Source organism: Peromyscus leucopus, chromosome 5 (assembly GCF_004664715.2).
Source record: "Peromyscus leucopus breed LL Stock chromosome 5, UCI_PerLeu_2.1, whole genome shotgun sequence".
Lineage (NCBI taxonomy): Eukaryota > Metazoa > Chordata > Mammalia > Rodentia > Cricetidae > Peromyscus > Peromyscus leucopus.
Genome location: NC_051067.1, coordinates 11,017,859 through 11,040,679, shown reverse-complemented (window position 1 = coordinate 11,040,679; position 22,821 = coordinate 11,017,859). Strand labels below are relative to the sequence as shown.

The 22,821-nt window shown below is 46.4% G+C and overlaps 1 protein-coding gene across 1 annotated transcript in view; it reads right to left on the bottom strand.

Moving 5' to 3' along the window:
* The window catches only part of Sptlc1 (serine palmitoyltransferase long chain base subunit 1), a 48,230-nt gene that overhangs the window by 1,500 nt on the left and 23,909 nt on the right, over positions 1–22,821 (bottom strand). The window contains exons 7-14 of the mRNA XM_028863788.2: positions 19,849–19,978; positions 16,795–16,884; positions 12,375–12,482; positions 11,325–11,420; positions 10,916–11,012; positions 9,498–9,552; positions 4,989–5,106; positions 1,357–1,430 (exon numbers count right to left, since the gene is read on the bottom strand). Coding sequence (XP_028719621.1) covers positions 1,357–1,430; positions 4,989–5,106; positions 9,498–9,552; positions 10,916–11,012; positions 11,325–11,420; positions 12,375–12,482; positions 16,795–16,884; positions 19,849–19,978 — 768 coding nt within the window. The remainder of the gene's footprint in view (positions 1–1,356; positions 1,431–4,988; positions 5,107–9,497; positions 9,553–10,915; positions 11,013–11,324; positions 11,421–12,374; positions 12,483–16,794; positions 16,885–19,848; positions 19,979–22,821) is intronic.

The window sequence follows — 22,821 nt, the reverse complement described above, 5'->3', positions numbered from 1 at the left end:
CTCAACAACCTACCACTCTAAGCAGTCCTGGCCCAGAGCAGGAAGTCAACATTTCTCACCCCAGTGACTGCCTGGTTGCTCCTATTTAACAATTCAGTTGAAACATGAATGCCTGCATCAGAAAGCAAAGCAGACTTTTTCAAGGAAACAGGCGGATGAGGCAATGCTCCTCCTGTCCTCTGCCAGCACGGGCTTTAAGCACTAGGCATGGTCACCAGGGGCACAGAACAGGCGGGGCTCCTGTCTTAACCCTGTGCTCTGAGAAGGAAGCACAGAAGCACAGGGAAGGTGAGCAGAGGACAGGACAGGTCAGAACTTTAAGGCGTTTGAGCAGCAACTTCAGTGAGCTCAGTTCTGATCTGGCCTTCTGCATGTGAGAACCCTCTACCCACAGGGAGTCTGTGCCCTAGTCCACGGCATCTTATACTCTGTGCTCCAGGTTGTGCCACTACACACCCCAGGCAATTAGTGTCTTACCTGCTGAAGATCACGGTACCTACCGGGGTCCTCCTGGGCAGATACTGCTTGGCCCAGGGAGGGACCACACGCTAACAAACCCTCTAGCAATCTAATCTACAAATACCACACTCAGCCGGAGCACTGTAACACCTACGCGCTGAGGACACTAGCCTCCAGTGTGCAAAGGTCACAGACAGCAAATGTACTTTGTATGTCATGTTATCCGACCCTACTAACACGAGCAATCAAATGCTTGTGTGGGAGCGCTTTCCTATCACGGTGGATCTGAGGGGAAATCATCAGAAGCTGGGGACTATCTGCACTGAACTCTCCGAGGTCAGGGTGTCACCTGTTCTAGGAAGCCTCAGCATCATTCCAGTCTCCTCTGTGACCTCTGACCCAGGGCTGTGGGGGTCAGGGTGTGCCCTTCCTCTGATTAGTGTAGGCTCTTTGAGGCCAGAGTTGTGTCTCTACAGCCTATTCAAAATCCTGGTCTCCCCCTTTGCTTGGCGGTCCTGAGGTAGCTTTGGTGTTCCCAGGATGATGCATCCAGAATCCAACCAGTGCAGCTAGGAAGGCGACCACATCCAGGCTGCTCCCTCTCTGGTGTCTCCATAGCACAAGTTACAGCTGGACTCCAGCTGTTATTACACACTGCCAAGAGGGTGTCATCAGGTCATTCTTGGGTCGCCAGATAATCCTTTGAGTCACCTAGGTGGACACTGAGTCCTGAGATGCTTTTCAGTTAAAACAAAAACCATCTAGATGAGAGGTGAACTCAGGTATGTGCTGTACTTCAAGGCCATTCTTACCCTGCGATAGTCTTTCCAGTTTCCCACCATGACGTATTTCAGAGGGTAAAGGGGGAGGTAGCACTCTGCTTTGACATTAACCAACCTTGGAGGAGGAAGGCACTTCTCTTCCTTGTCCAGGTAGCGTGCCTGAGTCAGCGCGATGCCCTCGTTCATGCACTGCAGGAAGAAAGGGGTAGAACAATCCAGACTCAGACCACAGGAGAGACCTTTGCTGCCTCCACAAGTACCTGTCACCCACAGTTCCACTCAGAGTTCTAGGAGACAAAGCTATGTGCCCCCACTGTACTCTCAAGGTGAACTCTTCTTTTGGACTCAGACCTTCCTGTGATGGTAGATGTGCTGGGCTATGGAGTCGGGTGGCTACAGAGCCTATGTGATTCAGGAGAAATGGCTAGGCTCTCCAGAGACTGTAAATCTGATTCTACACACGCTGACCCAGTCTTCAGTTACACAGCCATAGACAGCTAGAGTCCACCGTTTCAGACAAAGCAGAGTGAGGACGCAGGGAGGCCAGGACAAAGCCCTGGGTGTGGACAGTGTTGGCAGGACTGTATCAGAGAGCAGCTGTAGGAGTCCAGACACCGTGAGACCGTCCACGGTTCCATCTTGGCAAGGTGCTCCCAGGCACCAGAGACTGGTGCTGACAAAGATTGTTCTGAGCTTTCCTGTGCATCAAGCACTCACTGATTACGTGTATAACTGAAAAGCCTCCACTGTAAAACAGAAAGCCTACAACCTTGAACGAGGCAAGAGTTTATACGGCGTTCCTTTTGGGTGATGACAAGTTTGGAATTAGACAGGAATAGCTGCGGAACTCCGTGAATACAGCAAAGGCCGCTGAATTGCAAGGTTCCAAGAGTTGCACGGGCTGTATTTACTGGTGTGTGCCTGTGCACACCTAAGTGCATACATGATGCACAGGGCAAGGCATGGTGCACAAAGGAAGAGAACGACCACCTCACATGCCCAGTGTTAAAGCATCAGCCCAAAGGAAGGTGGCCACAAGCTTCAAGGAAGAATGGGCGACGGTACAGATGCAGCAGAGCCACCTGCTCACTTCAGAAACAGGGAGGAAACTTGGAAGCGTGCTGGCCTCCCAACATCTGGCCTGGCTCTGCATCTAGCCTGTCTGGTTAAGAGACATCACAAACCACAGCTGTTTGTGAAAACAATGTCCTGTTTTCAGCAACTCAACATAAACTTGGTGAAAGTTCTCAGGTATGCAAAGAGTAATTAGAGTAATTGGACTCTGATGCCCTTCTCTAAATACAGGTTAGAACAGGAGTGTGGGGCAGGGGATCAGGAAGATTTTAGACGGGAGGTTGTGAAGGAGCTGTGAGGCTGTGTCCATGCTGGATTTCTCAGGGTGATTCCCTAGATAGCCAGTGATGTAAAGGAGCCTGCCGACTAGACATGACTTGGGAACTGTGGACTGCTCATGGCTTGCATCTTTATTATTAATTGGCTCCTGTGTGTGTACACACGTATGTGTGTAGTGGAGGTCAAAGGACAACCTGGCTCTTGCTCCTCAGGCACCCTCCACCTTTTTGAGACAGGGCCTCTCACTGACCTGATGCTTACCACAAAGACCAATTAATTTCTTCAGTGTTAAGATCAAAAGCATGTACTGCTATGACTGCTTAAAAAACAAAAACCGATGGCAATCAGATCCACATGACCTGAAGTCAGCAAGTGCTTTACTTAGTGTGGTAGTTTGAATGAGGACAGCCCCATAGGCCTATATATTGAATACCTGGCTCCCAGTTGGTGGAACTGTTTGGGAAGGATTAGGAGGTGTGGTCTTCCTGGGGGAGGTGTGTCACTAGGTGGAGGCTTTGAGGCTTCAAAGGCCTCCTGCTATCCAGTGTGTTCTCTGCCTCCTACTTGTGGATCAAGCTGTGAGTTCCCAGATGTTGCTGCCACTATGCCTTCTCTCCATCATCATGGACGCTAACCCTCTGAAATGGTAAGCCCAAATTAAACACCCTTTACATAAGCTGTCCTGGCTGTGGGGGTTTGTCACAGCAACAGAACAGTAACAAACACACTGAGCCATTTCTCCTGCCCCATCTTCTGGTTTTGTTCTGAAAACGTCTGTGCATGCAGTCTGCTTGTGTCCATTGCTTGCACATGAGCCCCAAGTCTCTGAAAAGCAGCTTCACTGTGCTAAGGAAAAGAACAGAATGGGGCTAATACAGAACAGATGTACTGGCATGAAGGTCACTCCAACCACAGGGCAGTGCACAGAGCATAATCCAGAGAAGACAGGAAACAACAGGCTCCTTTTATGGGCTGCAACATAGGCACACAGCTTTTCTGGAGCTTCTGCTCTGTGTCCACTGGCCTGGGCCTACGAATGAGAGCAATCTTGTTGAAAACAGCCGACTCAACAGACACATGGATGCAATACAATCCGCTTGAGCTGGACTGCCCTGTCTTTTTAGTTGGTTCTAAACACGTGCATCTGCTTTTACCTTTGTCTCAAAACTCTAACCCCAAACTTATTTTTATGTCTGTATACATCTAGGGTAAAGCACTGAGGTAGTACAAGGCTGGAGGGATGCTCTGTCCCTTTAAGGAAGTCTGTCTTTCCTCAGGCCTGCAGAGCTGAGCCTGAGAGGACATGTGTGATGTGTCCTTTTCCAGCCAGGCAAGTACTGCTAGCCTGATTATCATACTCTGACAAGTGTCCTTAATTAATCTTAGATTCTGGTTGGTTTTATTTTAATACACCGATCCTAAGAGGTTGTGTGCCATGTGCAGCCTCCACAGACTCTCACTCCAGATCACACAATTAAAACATGGTAGGATGAAGGATGGTCCAGGAAGCTTATGCAACCACAGGAGGTCTTTATATACCAGCTGCACACTGAATATAACATGACCAGCCAGTGTCCTCCAGGCATGCCACAGGGATGGAGGAGGTCGGTCGGGGTATCATTTTATTTACTTTAAGGAGCCTGGTGATATTGTCTCAGGGCAATGACAGCAGGAATGGGGCCTTTATTCTTCCTCAAGGGCACAAAGGGCCTGTGCCAGGTTCCATGGGAAGGCTGCATGAGCCTAGGTGCACACATCCCCAGTACCGTAGCACACTGGGTTTCTGCAAGGAGAGGGCAAGAGCCTGAAGAAAGGCAGGAAGGCATCAGGAGAGGCAGCTACTGCTGGGAGGATGGGCCAAGCCACTGCCCAGTGAGCGCATGGAGTCAGCAACTTAGCAGTAATTAGTAAAAACAAACAAACAAAAAAAGTGAAACGTCAAATCACTAAGGAGATTTAGTCGGGAGTAGTGGCTCACACCTGCAATCCCAGCACTAAGGAGGCTGAGGCAGGTGACCTATGATTTGGAAGTCCAGCCTGGGCTACATAGTGAGTTTGAGGCCAGCCTGGTGACAGAGTGAGATCTTATCTCAAAAATGCAAATGGTGAGTGGGAGAGTATTCTGCAGGGCTATTCAGGAGAGAAGCTGAGCAGACACACACAAGGCAGCAAGTTCACAACATCAGGAGCTGAGTGATGCAAGAGGACAAAAGACCTTTAGTCAGCATTTCAGGAACCCAGTGAGCTCAGCAGGGCTGGCTGGGAGGGTCAGGGCTATTAGACAGTCCCCAGCATGAGCGTGGTTGGCATACCCCACGGTGGGAGGTATTCCTGAAAATGAGGTCAGCGAGGGTGGCAAGGCTGCCTAGCGCTCACTGGTACCCGCCCACTTACTTGAGTGATGATTTCCTGCAGTAGCTTCCCATCCTTCTCCCGAGACCCGGTGCTCTCTTCCAGCTGCAGGTGAAGTGCCGGGGAAAGGGGCTCCCCCACCACCTTTAAACCAGAAATGCTGGGGAAGCAAACACACATAACATCGGCACACAGCAGGTTCACGAGATCCCACACACACAGTGTAACGGTTAGTGCAGGGTCGGAGCTCGGAGCAGCATGCTCGCCTAGCATGTGTGAGGCCCTGGTGGGATTCCATCTTGGGAAATCATGTGTTGGGCAAGGCCTCCTGGTCCAGGGAAGGCCTGTGAAACTGTTTCTAGGGGCACAGGCCTGGGAGGAAAGCTCCTGTTCCCGGGACACTGTAGCCTTCTCTTTTCAGTTTCCCATGGGAGCCTGGGCATCGCTGCTGCTTGCCCTACATGCTCACCCTTCTCACAGCCCCTCACCCTGGGGTTGGCACGCCCGTCTCTTCACCAGATACACACTGCTCTCTTCTGCCCGAGAAAGCTATCCATACTGAGGTCCAGATCCCATTGCTTTCTGGATGGACCTCCCTGGAGCCTCTTACAGCAGGACTTGTCCTGTTTCCTTCCTTTAGGTCTATGTATTATCACGCCACCTTGCCTTTTATCTATCTAGGCTGCAGAATGTCATAGAGACATAATGTAATAACATTATATTTTTACTATCAACAATAGGTTTAGGTGGTGTGATTGCCTTATCTGTGTGATTTGCTTTACATCTTATGTGGATTAAGATTTCCTTCTTAGATTAACACACAGAAATCTACTATGTCAGGGAAGAAGACAGATTCCTTTAGGGTAAAATCTTGTCCTGTGAAATGAGACGCAGGGCAACACTATGAGTGGTACTCAGTCAGGTTCACTTTTGCCTACCCTGTCCATCTCCTAGGACACAGCTGTGATGTATGCCTGTTTGAAACTGGGCTACCTGTTTCAGATTGGCTGCTTTTGTTCAGCTCCTTGTTCTTAGGCTCAGGTTTCCCCTCAGGATAAAATGAAGCCCTGGGCAGCACTCAAAATGCTCCCAACTTAGGACTCAATAAGCTTTTAGTGACTGCCGCTATGGCCTAGAAGAATGTCTCCACTTCTCAGTCCCAGGGAACACACTGGCAGGTGTCATGCACCTTCAGAAGGTGGGAAGTCCTGAGGTCACATGTGTGTACCTCCCGAATGGCAATGTGGGTCCTAACTGCCTCTTTCTATTCTTTAGCTCTGTTCAGAATCCCCAAAGAATCCTTGACTAGACCCACCAAATCATGAAGAAAAAAACCTTTCAAATTCATCAGTCAATTGCCTCAAGCATTTTATTACAGAGATGGAAAGCTTGTAATAGGAACTGTGAGGTGCTGGCAACTAATCTTCCTTGGTTTACAAGCCACCCCCAAACATTACTTATTTGTGTCTTCTTTATTTGAATGTAATTCAATACATTAGATTTCTCAACAGAACGAAGCACAGGTCTGCATTTAGACCCTAAGAACTAAGGGTATCTGCAGTGTGGGGAGATCTACGTTAGTTTTCCCTAACACAGAAACTATGCAACACACTCCCAAGACCTGCCAATTTCTTAGGTTATGTCCCCTCATGAAGAACCTTAAAAATTATGCTTTCCAATGGCACCCCTAATGACCTAGGCTTCCTTCAGTCTACACAAGGTAGACTGTGCTCTAAGCAGATGTGCCATGCATGGGGAGAGCAGGCTGGTGGAGGAAGGAACAAAACAGAATGCTGTCTGTGTCGAGACCAGATAGACAGAGTTGTAGTTGAAGTTCAGAAACTGAAGCGCTTTGCCTCCCAGACTATTATACACTTGGCAAACACATCACATTACCCAGACCAGTAAATACCAAGCACTGGGTTAGGTCCTAGGCTCAGAGCCATCAACAAGGAAGTCAGGGCCGCCATTCTATAGTTCAGGAAGAGAGTCCCCTGCAAACACTGTCTCCACATATAGTGGAGATCTTCAGGCTCTGCTGGAGGCAAACGGCAGGAAGATGACTTCCCCAAACCCAACCTCAGAGACAAAGGAAGAGGCTCTTCCTCACCGGCCACTCTGCCTCAGCCGGTTCCACCCGCTACGCTTGGAAATGCTTTCAATGCTCCCAGGTGCTAAGGACTCCAAACACCTCTCCAGGCCAGGACTTCCAAACATAAACTTGGAAGTCCAAGGCTGCTCTCCAGTGGATGTCTGATGAGCAACTGAAGGTTGACATATACCTTGCACTGAACCTCCCACTGAGTCCCCAAGCTGCTACTTCATTCAGTCTCTCAGGACTGAATTAAAGCTTTAGATCAGCCACGACTCTGTCTCACTCATCCAGCAGACAAACTTGTGGCAGAGCCTGCTGGATCTCCCTGCATGATATCCAGAGTCCAGGCATTTTTCTCTGCAATTACGAAGTTGGGCAGCCACCTTTGTCTGTATGCACCTCCTACATGGCACCTGGCCTCTGCTCTTTCGCCATACAATATACTACCTCATACCACACAAGAGCAACTTTGTTAAGACTCAAGGCCAATAGCTGTAGGCCACCTCTTCACTCAGTCCATGTCCTCACCCACTAGCCCTCCTCACTCCTTGCCTCCTTGCTGTTTTGCTTGCTGTCCCCTTCCACACTGCCTGCTGACAAGGGGTATCGAGTTCCGGCAAGGGTCTTCCTAGTGTTGCTACTGAGTGCATAGCTTGACCTGGAATATGGAGCCCTGAATCAGGCCAGAGGAGACGCACACACATCTGTGAGTTGTTCACACACAGAATTATGAAATAATTTGGGGGCTAAACCCTAAAGAGCAGGATATTGAAGAAAGCCTTCCAAGGAGACTAAGACAAAGAAATTTTAAGTCTTAAAAGGAAGCTGACAAGTGCGTTGTAGCAGAATGCAAAGATGATAGGGTGGTCCTTGAGCTGAAAACTGAGACACGGTCAGCTGAGTTCTGAAAGGGGTCCTGTTGATTCTGCGCCTGTCATCACTGGGAACCCACAGTCTGATCAAGTGAAAAAGGAACAATCGGCACTCGGTTTCCAGCAGAAGTCAACATGACCATGTGGAGAGAGCTTGCACGACTCTTGAGACTAGCAACCAAGAGCAGAGAGAAATGGAGTCTTGACAGAAGGGAGGGAGTCACATGGACAGGATGAGAAAGACATGGGGTGGAAACCCTCTCCTGAAACCCAGGAAAGGGGAGGGTCTGACAACCTAGCAGAGACAACAGTCCTTAGGAAAGAAGAAGGGTAAAGTGCTTGCTGCCTTGCAGGCACAAGGACCTGAGTTTGAATCCCCAGAACCTCCATAAAAAATGCTGGGTGTGGTGGTGCATGCTGGGATCCAGTGCTGGGGAGTTGGGAGAAAGGTGTATCTCTTAAGTTTGCTGGCTGGCCAGCCTAGCCGACTAGGCAAGTTCAGGGCCAATGAGAGGCTGTATCTCAAAAAACAAGATGGATGGCAAGTCTAGGGCAACAGCCAGTCATCCTCCCTATATACAAGCATGCATGTGTACACACATAGACACATACGCACAGACAGACAGACAGACAGACAGACACACACACACACACACACACTCTTCTTTGTAACAGAGGGAACACTGGCAGCTGTCCAGGAGTATGCAGGGAGTTTCTGAGTGATAGGATGAGGCCATGCTATCCACTAGAGTGGGTGGATAGAGACAGAAGGCAGGAACAGCAGAAAGATGGTTGGACAGAGCCAGAGGAGGTGGGACAGGACTTGGAGAAAGCTGGAGCACCAGGCACCTCAGGCCGGTGCTGAGAGATGTGGGTCCTCCAACGTGCTGTGTTGTGCCAGAAGAATAATAGTGCCCAGCAGCACTAGTGGCCCTCCCCCATAAGCCACGTGAGAGGCATCCCCATCCAGCAGATGCCCAGAACACCACAGTCTGCCTGCTCTTCCAACAGTGCCCCACTCCCTCACCTGCCCTCTTTCAGCACAGTGTCCATTCTCATATCTTACAAAGAAGACAGAACTTTCACAACTCAAGAGGCACACATTTCCTTAGGGAGCAAAAGGAAAGATCTAGAACAATGCCAGATCATTTCCTGTGGAACCAAAAATCAGCCTGAAGATTTTTTTCTTTTTTAGAAAAAGAATAATCATGACTAATGTGAATTTCCTAAAGTAGCAGGGACAGCAGAACTTGAGACTGTCCAGTACACAGCACACAGTGCCGTCCTTCCTCTGTGGAGATGAGAGGAACCCTGTGCACCTGGGTCATCCCAAGAGCAGCTGTGGCTTGTTTTCCTCTGTTTAGTACAGTGCCCACTACAGGCCAGGTAACTTCTAGAACAAGGCCTTGTCCTTATGACAGTGGCAAATGGCTGGTCCAGTTGTAGTCAAAGCTGCATGGACTAAGTTTTTGTGTTTGTGGTTGCAATGTGGCCAAAGGGCCTAGAGCCCATAAAACTCAGAACTGCAGTTTGCTAAGTGTGGTGTAGATGCATGGTATGCTGGCTGAAAAGCACAATACTTACCCTTGCAGAGATCTATGGATATGCTGGCATTTTTTCTTTAAAACTGCAAAAATGCCTGCCCAGAAAAAAAATTGATGGTGTATTTAGGACATTTAATGGTTCCAGCTTATGAGTTCCTCTACACACCCAGATCCGTAGTCTGAAATGCTATGAATGCTTCCGGTGAGAGCAGACACCAGCATGCACACCTTGAGGGCCTGGGCTTCTGACATCATCAACCGGCTCCTTCTCGCTGGTGCTGCCCACTGGCTAGACCAGGGATAGCGGCTCCTGGACCAAACGCAGGCTCTAGTCCTTCTCAAGATCTACATAGTCCAGCTAAGACTACTCACTACCTTACTTACTTACTTTGCCACTTACTACTCAGTCTGAACTCGAAACCAGTGGGGAGCAAAGTAATTCTCTGGGATGTTTTCCTTTTATTCAGGGAAAGCTCAAAAGTGAAAACCATGTGACTGGAAGTCAAGACCCGGACACCCTTCTGGTTCTGCTGTGTGTCTGAGTGCATGAGACACATCTGACTGGTGAACTGACATCTCTGCTGGAGATTCAGGGGTGCCAGCTAGGGAAGGCCTCTTGTCCTTTCCTGTTTCTTAAATTTACTCATTATTAGTGTGCACTGGGGGTTGGGGGTCCATGTACCACTGGGCCCACGTGGAGGTCAGAGGCCAATTTTATGGAGTTAGTTTTCTCCTACCACCTTGATCTGGGTCCTGGGGATCTTAGCCAGGCTGCCAGGGCTGCGCAGCATGGACCTTTACCTGCTGAGCCGTCTTGCCAACCCCGTTTTGGTTTAAAAGCTGCACTACTATAGTCAAAGGCCACTCGCTAAATTCTCAGGTGATGCTTTTTGCCCACTGAGTTGTTTGTGACAGACTAGCACTGAATTAATCAATGATTCAAAGGCTGAAGGGAAAACAAAGTAGAAAACGACATCCACTAACCTTAGCACACTTCCCCAAACACTACAAGCCACATGATGACAGCCACTACACTTGGGGAAGCCCCCAGGACTGGCAGTGACACAGGCCTCCACCTTTCTGGCATTTCCCCCTGGAGAATCAGCCAGCTACTCTGGCTCAGCACCACACTCAGAGCTAAAGTTCTATACACAGTCCTGAGGCAAGTCCACTGCCATCTTCCCACAATGCCAGGCACTGATGAGCACTCCCATTTAAATGCTGGGATGAGGCATGGTTCGAATCTTGGTGTTTTAGACTTTGTGGCATATTCGTAGACTATTGGTTGAATTTTAAATACCTGTGCTCAACAAAGTTTGGATATTGGTTTTTGTATTACAGACCTATGATTTCTAAAGTAATTCAGAGTTTTGTCTGATAAATAATTCCCTTGGGCTAATTCTTCCAGAAAACCAGCTGGCACCACAGTTCACAGAACCAGCTGCTACAAGACTATACCTGGATTCTCCTCCATGATGTTGAGGGCCTCGATGGCAGCAGCGGCTAGCAGAGGAGGTAAGGAAGCTGAAAAGCAGTATCCTTGGCCAGAGAGCCGCTAAGGAGAAACAGCAGAAACAGTCATTCTCTCTGGAGAGACATTTGGAAGGCACTGCAGCTCCACAGGCAGTTGAGCAACAGGCACAGAGTGCACCATGAGGGCAGCCGAGGACACATTAACAAACCAAGATGCCCTCTTAAGAGACAGGGCTTTATGTGTCTGGAAACACTGAGCTACCCTTTAAAAACAGGCTTTGACATAAAACCAGTACGGTCAACTATGAGTTAAAGCTTGGACTGGATTGCACTGTGTTCTGCAGTGAGGGTGGGGACAATCATCTGACTGTGCTTCATTTCTAAGGAGCATCACCTGATGGTCGACCACGAAAGACCTGCCGCAGCAGAAGCCCCCGACAGACGCTAGAGCGTTCTCCATGTTGGCACTGATTAGGTCGATGTCCTCAATCTGCCAGGAAAAAGAGAAAGCAAGTCACTGTCAAGGCCCTCTGCGGTGGTTCGTTCTATTGAATTTTCACACCACCGTTACAGCTCACTGCATCCCTACCCACACCGTTTACGATGTCAGCTGTCAGCTGACTCCATGCAGCATTACCCTGTGCTCTTCTTCAGCAGTGAGTGCTGCAGTGCAGGTAACTCAGGGGACAGTGGATTGTATTCGTCAACTTGGTGAAGCACAGAAAAACCCATCGCTCACATGGTTTCTTCTGGAGAAAAGGCACCCTGTAACTATACCCCATGGTGGTCAGCAAGGCAGCTATCACCAGCCTGAGGCACCGGGCGCACACCCCAGGGCACCTGGTCTCTCTGTCTCCATTTCCCTTTAGTGAAAGGAAATTGGTGAATCTTATTCCAACTGTTTGGGGCCTTTAGTGGCTTTGCTGGACCCATCCTCAGCAGTGTTTTTGACAGCATGCATGTGTATGTGTCAAAATTACATATAAAATATGTACACACACACTGCCACCTACACAAGCATATACACACATGTATATAGCACAATTGTGCATATGCACTTCCACAGAGTGTATGTGGAAGTTTAAATACTAACAATGTCTTTTAAAGAACTAAAGGAACCCTTTCCGTTGTGGCGTTTGTGTGAGGGACCTTTACGTAGCTCATGAAGGCTTCAGCTTCCCATCTGCTGCTGTGCCATGACGCCCAGCTTCTAAGGCAATTCTTAATGACCTTAGTAATATTACAAAAGTAGCTGCTACTAGAAGAGACACGAAAAGCCAAGTTCAACACCTTATCCCCATCCCTGGTCAACAAAAATCCCAGAGGGATTGGGCTAACCAGATCCACCCAGACATCAAAGCCTCGGGAGCCTCTGATTGGCTGCAGTCTTTCTCATGCCTCTGACAGGCTTCCAAGATGGGGAGCTTCCCCAGTGAGAACTCACACTGATCCCATAGTGCTCGGTTACTCCTCGCCCATGCTCTCCAAGGACTCCAAACGAAAGGCTTTCCTCCAGAAAGAGTCTTGCTTTATATCTGTATTTTAACTTAACCTAGGTGTTAAATAAAAACTGAACTTAATGCCATCACCATTAGCAGCATACATAATGTATTTTGTAGAAAAACATTAAGCTTGTAAAAGTGCTGACTGTTGACCCTCAGTATTATAAATTCTGTATTTGCAAATTTATCTGTTAACAAAATATCAATATCCACTCATCCATCCTTCAGAAGGCTCATTTGCATGGGGTGGAGAAGAAATGAGTGAACGACCTGCCAACAGGTGCTCCCAGCTGAGGAGAGAGGTCAATGTCCTCTGAATAAGTGTACATTTTCACATCATTATGCCATTACTAGAGATTCTGCTGTTCACACTGTCCCTGCTAATGCGCTTTCTAGTATTCTCAGATGTAGAAAGGCTGAGAAATGCCTTCTGGGAAAATGTACATTGGAGAAACTTCCCTCAGCACCAGTTATAAAGCTGTGGGCAGGAGTCCAGTGTGAATGAATCAACAATATGTATTAGATTGTTGTCTTTAAACAGAGTCACACCCAAAGCAGCTGTGCCCTGACTGCCGCTCACAGGAGCCCAGTAACAAAGGCTCATCCTTCCCTATGTCATTTCGTGTAGTACCTTTGCAGAATGTGAGTACAGTGGATGAGAACCAACCATCCTTTCAGTCTCTGAAATGACCCACATTAGTAACAGACAGCAAAAACTGAGTTTTAAAAGGCAAATGTTAAGACATTTATGTGAACAGACATACAACTTATCTGTTAAATACTTGTCTGACTACATATAAAACTTCCTGGAAAGTATAGCTTTTTTCTCAGTAGCAATTTTAATTTGGATTCACAGAACTGTTTGAATGTTAAAAAAAGTTTTATTATGTTTATTATTATGGCTCATTAGTCTGTTTTCCACTTACTTTTATTCATCAATTTACTTAAGAGAGGGAGCTCACTCTGTAGCATAGGCTAGCCTAGAACTTGCATGCAGGTCAGGCTGGCCTCAAACTCGTGGTCCTCCTGTCTGAGTCCCTAACTGCTAGGATACAGACACTGTAGGCACGCGGTGGCACGGATGGCTTGTTCTTCTCTGTCATTGGGCATATAAAAAAATCTTTTTCCTTCAAGGTTTTTAGATGTATATTTATCTGTATTTTGTTCTGAGTATTTTTTTTTTCTCAAAAAAAAAAAAAAGAGGGAAGGAGGATTTGGGGGTGGATGTGATCAAGATACATTGTAGACATGTATGAAATATTACTACTAATTATTATTACTATTACTTGGTTTATCCAGACAGGGTTTCTCTGTGTACCCCTGGCTGTCCTGGAACTTGCTCTGTAGACCAGGCTGGCCTTGAACTCACAGAGATCCACCTGCCTCTGCCTCCTGAGTGCTGGGATTAAAGATGCATGGCACCACTGCCTGGCAGTAGACATGTATGAAATTATTAAAGAATAAATAAACATTACTGTTAAAAACCTTACCAGAAACACATTAGGAAGTAATAAATGCATGTCTGCATGTATTTTCCCCAAGTCATAACTAATTTAATCACGTCATTTGCAGGTTATCACTGCACAACCAAAGAAAGCCCAGCATCTCGAGGAACTCAACTTTGAAGACGAGAAACAACTGTGCTCCCCAGCAGCCTTCCCCGGACTCCTACTTTTGTTGGCATTTGAGTCACACTTGAGTCACACTTGAACTACTAGAGGGTCAATGACTAAGCTCTCCCTGCCAATGCAACCACAGAGATGAATGGGACACATAAGGTGTTTGTTGTCCCATCTCGGAAGGTTCTGGTAAGAGAACATTATGTGTTGCACGAATCCTAAATGGTTTTATAATAAAAACCTGAGGACAGATATCGAGGGTGAAAGCTGAAAGATCAAAGAAGCAGAGCTTAGACAGGTGCCTCTGCAATGGTGAGAAACTGAACAGACATGCGCTACAGAAACTCATACACGAAAATTAACCTGAGCAGAAACCAAAGTGTCACCACGCCAGGACAAACAGTTTATATTGAAGACCAGTATCAAAAAAGAGAAACTCAGGCTGTGCAGATGGCTCAGTGGTTAAAAGCACTGGCTGCTGCTCTTCCAGAGGACCCAGGTTCAAGTCCTGGCTCATGTGGCAGCTCACAACTGTGAACTCCAGTTCCAAGGGACACCAGGCAAACTTATGGTGCACAGATATGCACACAGGCAAACACTCATACACATTAAATAATAAAATGTTAAAAAAATGCGAAACAAACCCCACACAATGGGCTGACATATCTGAATCCTGTACATGATAAGGGCACAGTTTTCAGATTACATAAAGAACTCATAACTTAATAAAAAGCAGGTATGTCAATAAAAACTGGGCTAAGCATCGGAATGGACATTTCTCCAGAGAAAACAGCCAGGAGTACATAAAAAAGACACAATCAGTCATTTGGGGAAATGCAAATCAAAACCACAGAGAGATGGCTTCATACCTGCTAGAATGTCCAACAGAGCAGCACAAAAAACAAGCTCTGTCATGTGGGCAAACTAGGACCTCTGCTAACGGGGGCAGTCACCACGCAAGAGGTGCCGCACCCCAGGATCATGAGCCTATCACACAGCCCAGCACATGTGGCTGCTACACATACACTCTGAAAACAGGCCTTCAAAAGACATTTGTATAAGAACACCCACCACAGCGAGCACACAGAAGCTGCCCTCACCCGAAGTAACAGCACATAAATGGAATGAACATGTTCCATAGTACAACATGGGTGAGTCTAGAAAGCAGCCCGCCAGCGAAGGAAGAGAGTATGCCCCTTACAGGAAATGCCTGGAGCAAGCAGAGCCGAGGAGACATAAAGACTGGCGGCTGCCAGAAGCTAAGGGCAGGCGGTGTGGACAGTGACTGCTTAACACAGTAGGAGCTACATGCTGGAGCTGATGAAGCTGATGCACAACGAACACATTGTACAGTGTGCTGTGCACTTTAAAACACAGGAGCTTCACCTTGATTAGGAAACTGGCAGCGGCTGTGGTTTCTGAAAATACTGTAATGCTTTCTCTGTTAAAGGCTGTTTTATAAAGTACATATCATTTGTTTTCATTGATACAAAATTCTACAAATTTTAAAACTAATCTATAGGAACAGAAAATACATCAGTAATTGCCTGGGGCTGGCAATAGGTATGAGAGAACTTTCTAGAATAACAGAAGTGTCCTGTACCTTGACTGTGTTGGTGACAGTATACATATCTATTATCCATACACACAAAACATCCATACACATATATCAAAACTTATCCAACAGTACACTTAAAGTGAGTTCAATTTTGCATGTTAATTTTGTTTTAATAAAATTTGTTTTTAAGCTGGGTGGTGGTGATGCACGCCTTTAATCCCTGCACTCAGGAGGCAGAGCCAGGTGGATCTCTGTGAGTTAGAGGCCAGCTTGGTCTACAGAGTGAGATCCAGAACAGGGAACAAAACTATACAGAGAAACCTTGTCTTGAAAAACCCAAAATAAATAAATAAATAAATAAACAAACAAACAAACAAACAAAATAAAATAAAATAAACTGTTTTTAAAAGCTAAGTATCGATTACTCTTTGAAGGCAGTATTGGCCATTAATGTTATCAACTTTCCTGATGTAAGAGTATGTTTATGATACCCACCAAGCAAAGTGGTGTACACACTGTTGCAGGGTATTTGTTCATACTTTGTGAAGATGTGTCTATGTTTTGCCTCACCTGCCTAAGGCACCTGGTTGGTTTAATAAAGAACTGAATGGCCAACAGATAGGCAGGGGAGAATAGGCAGGGCTTTTGGACAGAGGGAGGAACTCAGAATGAATCTAGGTGTGCAGGAGATGCCAGCGAGACACAGAGCAAGTTAGACATACAAAATGGAGGACAGGTAAAAAGCCACTTGGCAGAACATAGATTTATAGAAGCAGGTTAATTAAGTTATAAGAGCTAGTTGGGAACAAGCCTAAGCTAAAGGCCAAGTTTTCATAATAACAAATCTTCATGTCATTTGGGGACTGGCGGCCCAAAAGGAAAGTCTGACAACAACTCATATGTTTATTATTATTTTTTTACATACAGTTCTTATTGATTTGTGTGTGTGTCTGTATATGTGCATGCCACAGCTTGAGTGTGGGGTTGGAGCACAACTCTCATGGGTCAATTCTCTCATTCCACGCTGTGGGTCCTGGGGATCAAACTCGGGTCAGCCTAAATGAAAGCACCTTCACCTGCTGCGCAATCATGTCCGGGCATCATGTTTTAAATGTGGTTCTAAGTGAAGGGTCTAACTGTCCGATAACCAGCACAATAGAATAAGGACTCATCAGGGCTGCTCACCAGTTCTGGAAGGGGACAGATGGTTCCAGTGTTCATATACAATCCTTCAACGACGATGAAACGCCGAGTCACACGAGCCTTTCGAGGATTCTTTAAAAAACCAGACATCTTAACTGTCATAACTCCAAATATAAATGGTTACTCCCAAGGACTTGTGCCTCATAAAAGATTTATTTAAAAAGAAAAAAGGGCCATAATGAATTAAAACTCAACTCTTGAGATCCTATTGTTTTGACAGAGACACTAGTGAGAAGAAGCGGCCCCTTCCTCAGGCAGTTTCTAGTTTACGTCGTCAGTGAGCTGACCTCACCCACCACTGGAGCTGCCCCAGCAATATCAGACAATGTCCCAGCCCCAGAGGGGTTGGGAGAAAGCCCAGGGAACTTAATGGTGAAGCACAGACTCCAGAGTGAGTTACAAGGTAAAAATGGTCAAAATTACACAGCTAGGATTTACATATTTCAGTGGAAAAGGAGAAAAAATTACAACCAAGACCATTATCACCACACAGGGATATGGCCTGAGGAGCAGGGAGAGGCACAGATGGTGCAAGTGTGTGGGAGGTGGAAGATATCAGTATGAAAGGGGCAGGGTGTGTGTGTGCACACGAGCATGTGAATTATACTACTGTATTTCCCTGTGTGCTGGCAAGCTCTAATCTTCCTCTCCCATCAAAACACAATGCACTCCTTTGCTTCCCCTGCTCCTTGCTGACCTATCAGTGAGTCAGGTAAAATCCAAATGGGATCTTGTCTGGTCAAATACAAGGTGGTATTCAGACAGTGTGTATCTCCTACTCCGTGTACAGAAGGCCAGGAATCTATCACACCTAAGACCTGAAGATACTACAGGTATGACAGACTGAAAAACCCGAGTTAAAACTTACCCCCACCTCCCTACATGAAGACTTCTTACTTGTGCTCCATCACTAATTGTAACAATGCTCTATGGGTATTTCTGGACCCAGCAGGGGCTGTTGTCTGCATAGAAGCACTTCTGTTCTGTAGGGTACACATCACAGAGACTGCCAGTCTCCACAACATACAACTGAATGCTGCAGCTCACAGTTGAACACTTTCAAGAAGGCAGCATGGACCTGTCAGAGTCACCGGTGGAAAGAGGCCACCTGCATGTCAACACGCAGCATCCAGACAACTTCCTTTTCAAACATGTCCTGTTTGTTGAAGGAGTTTCTGCAGGGCTTCCTTACACACACTAGTTAAGTGCTCTACCATATCCTCATTCAAGTACCTGCTTAGGATTTCAAAACAGTCAATGTAGGAGACTTAGGATGAGCAAAAATATATATGGAAGAATTCTAAAGATTAGCCATTCTATGCACGGATACCTTTTTTCTTTCTTTTAGATATTTATGTATACATCATTTTTTCTAAAAATCAGGATTTTACTGTAGTAATTTTAGAATCTGATATTTAAAAATATTACATTGTGATCATTTCAAAGTTTTACTTAAAACAGTTTTACTTTGTTCCTTTGAAAGATTTATATGTATTTTACATATGTGAATGTTTTGCCTGCTTGTATGCATGTGCATGTGTGTCCAGTGTCCACAGAGGTGACAAGGTGGCGGCATGAGACTCCTGGAACTGGAGTCACAGTGCTGGAAAAGGCATCGGGGACTTCTTAATCACGGAGGCATCTCTCCAGCTCTTTACAACATGGCTTTACTGGAGACATCGCCTCTTGTCGGTATACTGCCTCCTTACCATTCTCAGTGCTGGAAGCAAGCAGCTACCTTTGGTTTGCATTTTACATCACACGTAAGGATGTGCCAATCTTTGACACAATTTCTATTTGTTTTCTCGAGACAGCATCTCAAGTAAGAAGATCTTTCGAAAAATAAAATGTAAAGTTATTTAATAGCCTACTCCTGGCAGAAAAATGAAATATAAATTAATTAGTAAAAAAGTGAAATTAAATTTCTAAGATGCATAGTTTTCTTTCTGATTGTTATCCATAAATATCTCCATAGACTATAAATCTTATGAAAAATACACATGAAATCTGAGTATGACAGCTCCTAAATCACGCCATGAAAACCTCCAGCAGGCTGGCTCCTTAGTCACACTTCCCAAAACAGTATTTATTCTGGTGGCTGGGATCTAGTACTTAATCACAATAAAGGCCATCTTTTTAGTCTGTTGAAAGAACTAATCTATTTGACAGTCTCAAATTCAGAATTTCTTTAGCTTTTCCTTAATTGTGTAAATTCGGAACACTGGCTGACAGTATATTTAGCATAAAATGGTGAGTTTATGCATATTCAATACAACAATATACATATTCATGAAGTATCTATCACACAGGCTGACTCCTAAACAAAGATGACAGAATCATCATGAATGATAACGCAAATGTTTAGGAAAATCTAAATGAACACTAAACCAAGAAGGCAGTGAGCATTTTCCTCAGTTACAATAGTTATGAATGAGTTGCTTGGGCAAGGTCAAACTTGAAAGGGGTGCTTGAGATGTGAGAACCAGGCTTCCAAGACAGTACACACACCATGCGGTCCTGCTGCAGAGCCACAGACCAGCTCAGCCTTTCCTATCCACACACTTTCTCTAAAGTGCTGCTTTCCACGACAGGGAAACACTACCTAATCACCACATCTAGGGGTGCTCAAGGCTCCCAGGCATTCCCTCTTTAGGTAGGTGGTCCCCACAGGCAGCAGGTGCTTTAGGAGGGCTTAGGATTTGATGGCATAAATAAGTATATTCTGAATTTAATCCATGCACCCCCTTACCACCTCCGTGTGTTCTGGAGCTCCTACACAGAACTCAGAGTACTGTGTCTCCTCAAGGGCAAGCTGCTGCTCTCCCCTCAGCCCCCAGAGAAAGCCACCTCGACCTCCTCCCCCTAAATATGACAAGGTTCTCCAAACTGAAATACATTTAATAAGCAGGAACACCCTTACTTAGTATCCAAATGTGATCCGCAGGCACGTTTTCAGTGACAAATTACCATTTCATCTATAATTCAGCTGCTTAGGAAGTACAAAGAGCTGCATAATGTTCTTCAAAAGGATCATACCTTTTGATCTTCAATCTCTTGTTCTTTTAGCAGTCGCTCCAGGTCAGCTACATCATTATGCTTAAATAACTTAATGTCACTGCGTGATGCCTGTAATCCTTTCTGGATAGCAAAGCAAGCCGCACTGTCCCTGCAAGGAGGAGAGGCACCAAATTGGGGTTAAAGGGACTTGTCAGTGTTCTCAGAAGAGGAATGCCTGCTTTTGTAAGTTGACCAGCCTCCAGCTGTTACCGGAAACACAGCAAACAGAGTGTTTGAGCACTCACACTCACTGCTCTTCACTCTGCAAGGCCTTTTCATGTGACTACTTCACTCTCTCTTCCAAGAAACACAGCTAGCCACATCATGACCCTCTGAAATCAGGGTGCATGCTGTGGAGGGCATCTGAGCTTACTCACACGCTCCGCTTTCTAAGAACTTTGAAAAGCACCGGTGACCTGATGTCAGTGGCATCTCTGTTTACCTGACTCATCACTCCATGACTCCTCCACGAGGAAAACCCCTGGCAGTCAGCTGGAGGAACAGCTGCCGGGCAATGAGCACGGGACTATGGCCAAGCAGCACAGGAAACTGGTTTAAGCTCACCCGCACCAGCTGCGGTTGAGTGAAGAACTTGAGACAGTTGGCCTTTGAAGGGTTATTTCGATGGCACCCCACATCCCTCCCTGGGAACACAAACTTCTACCCAACGTCGTAACAATGAGGCACCCTCCCATCTTCCACTTGGATGAGGAAATCCAGTGGAAATCAGGACTGTCACCATCACAGCAGCAAGGAAGCAAGTGTCCTTGGGGGTCCAGGCTGAAGCAAGGGCTGAGACTGAACACGCTGGCATTCAGGACGACACAGTCGTCTCCTACCTCCCATTTCCCCAGTGTCAGAGGAAGCCAACCCTAACAGATGGCACTGCAATGCTGTCATCTGTAAAGTCCATGCTCCAGAAACACAACTCGGTTAGAAGGGGGGAAATCTCACAATGTTTTAAGTTTAGAATTTTGTGTTGGGCCACATTTATAGCTACCTTGGGGTACATGTGACCTGTGGACAGCAGGCTGGACACGCCAGTATAGACTGGAGCCACATAACATGGAAATGCCTGGGTTCCAACTGAGCACTTCCATCAAGTATCACTACTAAGATGGCAGAGACCAAGATGACTTAGCAGTGGACCCAAAGAGGCCAGGATGAAAAGGCTGCCATGAGCGGTCACCAACACATCTGAACAAGTGAACTCAAGCAGAAAGCTGAGCAAAGAGAAGCCAAAGAGAGAATCACACGGAGAAAGTGCTCTGAAAAACAGATTAGCCAATGAGATACACAGTGGACCAGAGGGAAAGAATCAGTGGAGAGAAAGACACATTGAAATGAGTCAGTACATGTCAGAGAGAAACGGCCTGGAAAGAAGAGAGCAGAGCTCCGAGGACGTGGGGAGGGGCGGATGTAAAACAGCAATCTAACATCCATGTCAGTGGAGTCACAGGAGAAGAGAAAGACATTACATGAACAAGCTGGCTAAAACCCCAATACAAAAATGACTTAAACCTAAGGACGTCAGTGGAGTCACAGGAGAAGAGAAAGACATTACATGAACAAGCTGGCTAAAACCCCAATACAAAAATGACTTAAACCTAAGGTTAAAGACAGTGAGCAAAACTCAAACAGGTAAGGCCAAACGAAGAGTCACAAGGGGTACAGTGAAACCCGAGTCTCTCCAGGCTCTCCAGGCTGTCAAATGCATGCACAATCCAACGTGGTGTCAGCCACTTAGCATCTGTCTAGATGGCCAAGGGACTGCCTTCATCCATTACAGTGTGGACCAAGACTCTGTTATGGAAGTACAACAAGAAAAGCATAGAGGCATGACTTCACAGTGTCAAATGGGGAGAAACCTAACATAGAGTCTAAGACACTAATTCCCCCAATCCCATGCCCATCTTCAGGTCTGAGGACAGAGACCTCCTGGTAACAGAGGCTATCTAAGTGTATGACTTTAAGAGTCTGGATCTGTGATCTGTAAGAGTCAGGATCACCCATGACAGCTGCACTGACCACAGGCCAAGAGTCCACGTCACCCTTAGTCCAGAGCAGGGGTGTTCTTGTGCGTCCCCAGTGATGTGCAGGTTTGGGGCCTTATGGTATCACATAGTTTGGCACCGCTGATGGCCACAGGTGTGGCACAGGAGGTAGAGTACATCTATCCACAATGATTCTGCCACGTTGGACAGAATCCTGTAGTGCCTGACTATATACCTGTGACTACGAGGACAAGACACCTGGGTTTATGGCAGGGGCTTCTGAAAATTTATTAACCTTTTTAGGTACTACTGATTCATCCCTAAGCAACCTACCACTTACGGATTTGAGATGAATTTGGGCTTGGATCACCCTCTAGTGGTCAAAGTGTGGCAACACAACAGCCCACTTCTGGTAAACCTGGTGTTGGGGATCACAATGCTCATTCTAGAAAGACAGGCACCAGCAAAGCCAGCTTGAAAAGACCAGTCATGACTTGTTAGTGCCCAGATGATGTTTCACACCCAAACCATCAAGAGCCTTCTATAAACAGAGACCTTGGGCAGGAGCATGGGGTTAGCCATTAAGAGCACTACTGCTCTGCAGGAGACCTGGGTTCAATTCCTAACAGTACATGGTGCCTAGTGACCACTCTTAACTCCAATTCCAAGGGATTTGATGTCCGCTTCTGACCTCTGTGGGCACTGCGTACACATGCTGTGCACATATATACATGCTAACACCCACAAATTAAATAAAAATCTTAAAAAACGAAACAAAAACCTCCTGACCTCACTACACCAAAACAAGGTGCCAGAAAGTGTAATCAGTATTGGAGAATCCAAAAGAGGACTTACAGGAGGAGTCACGGGAGGAGTTACGGGAGGAGTCACGGGAGGAGTCACGGGAGGAGTTACGGGAGGAGTTACGGGAGGAGTCACGGGAGGAGTTACAGGAGGA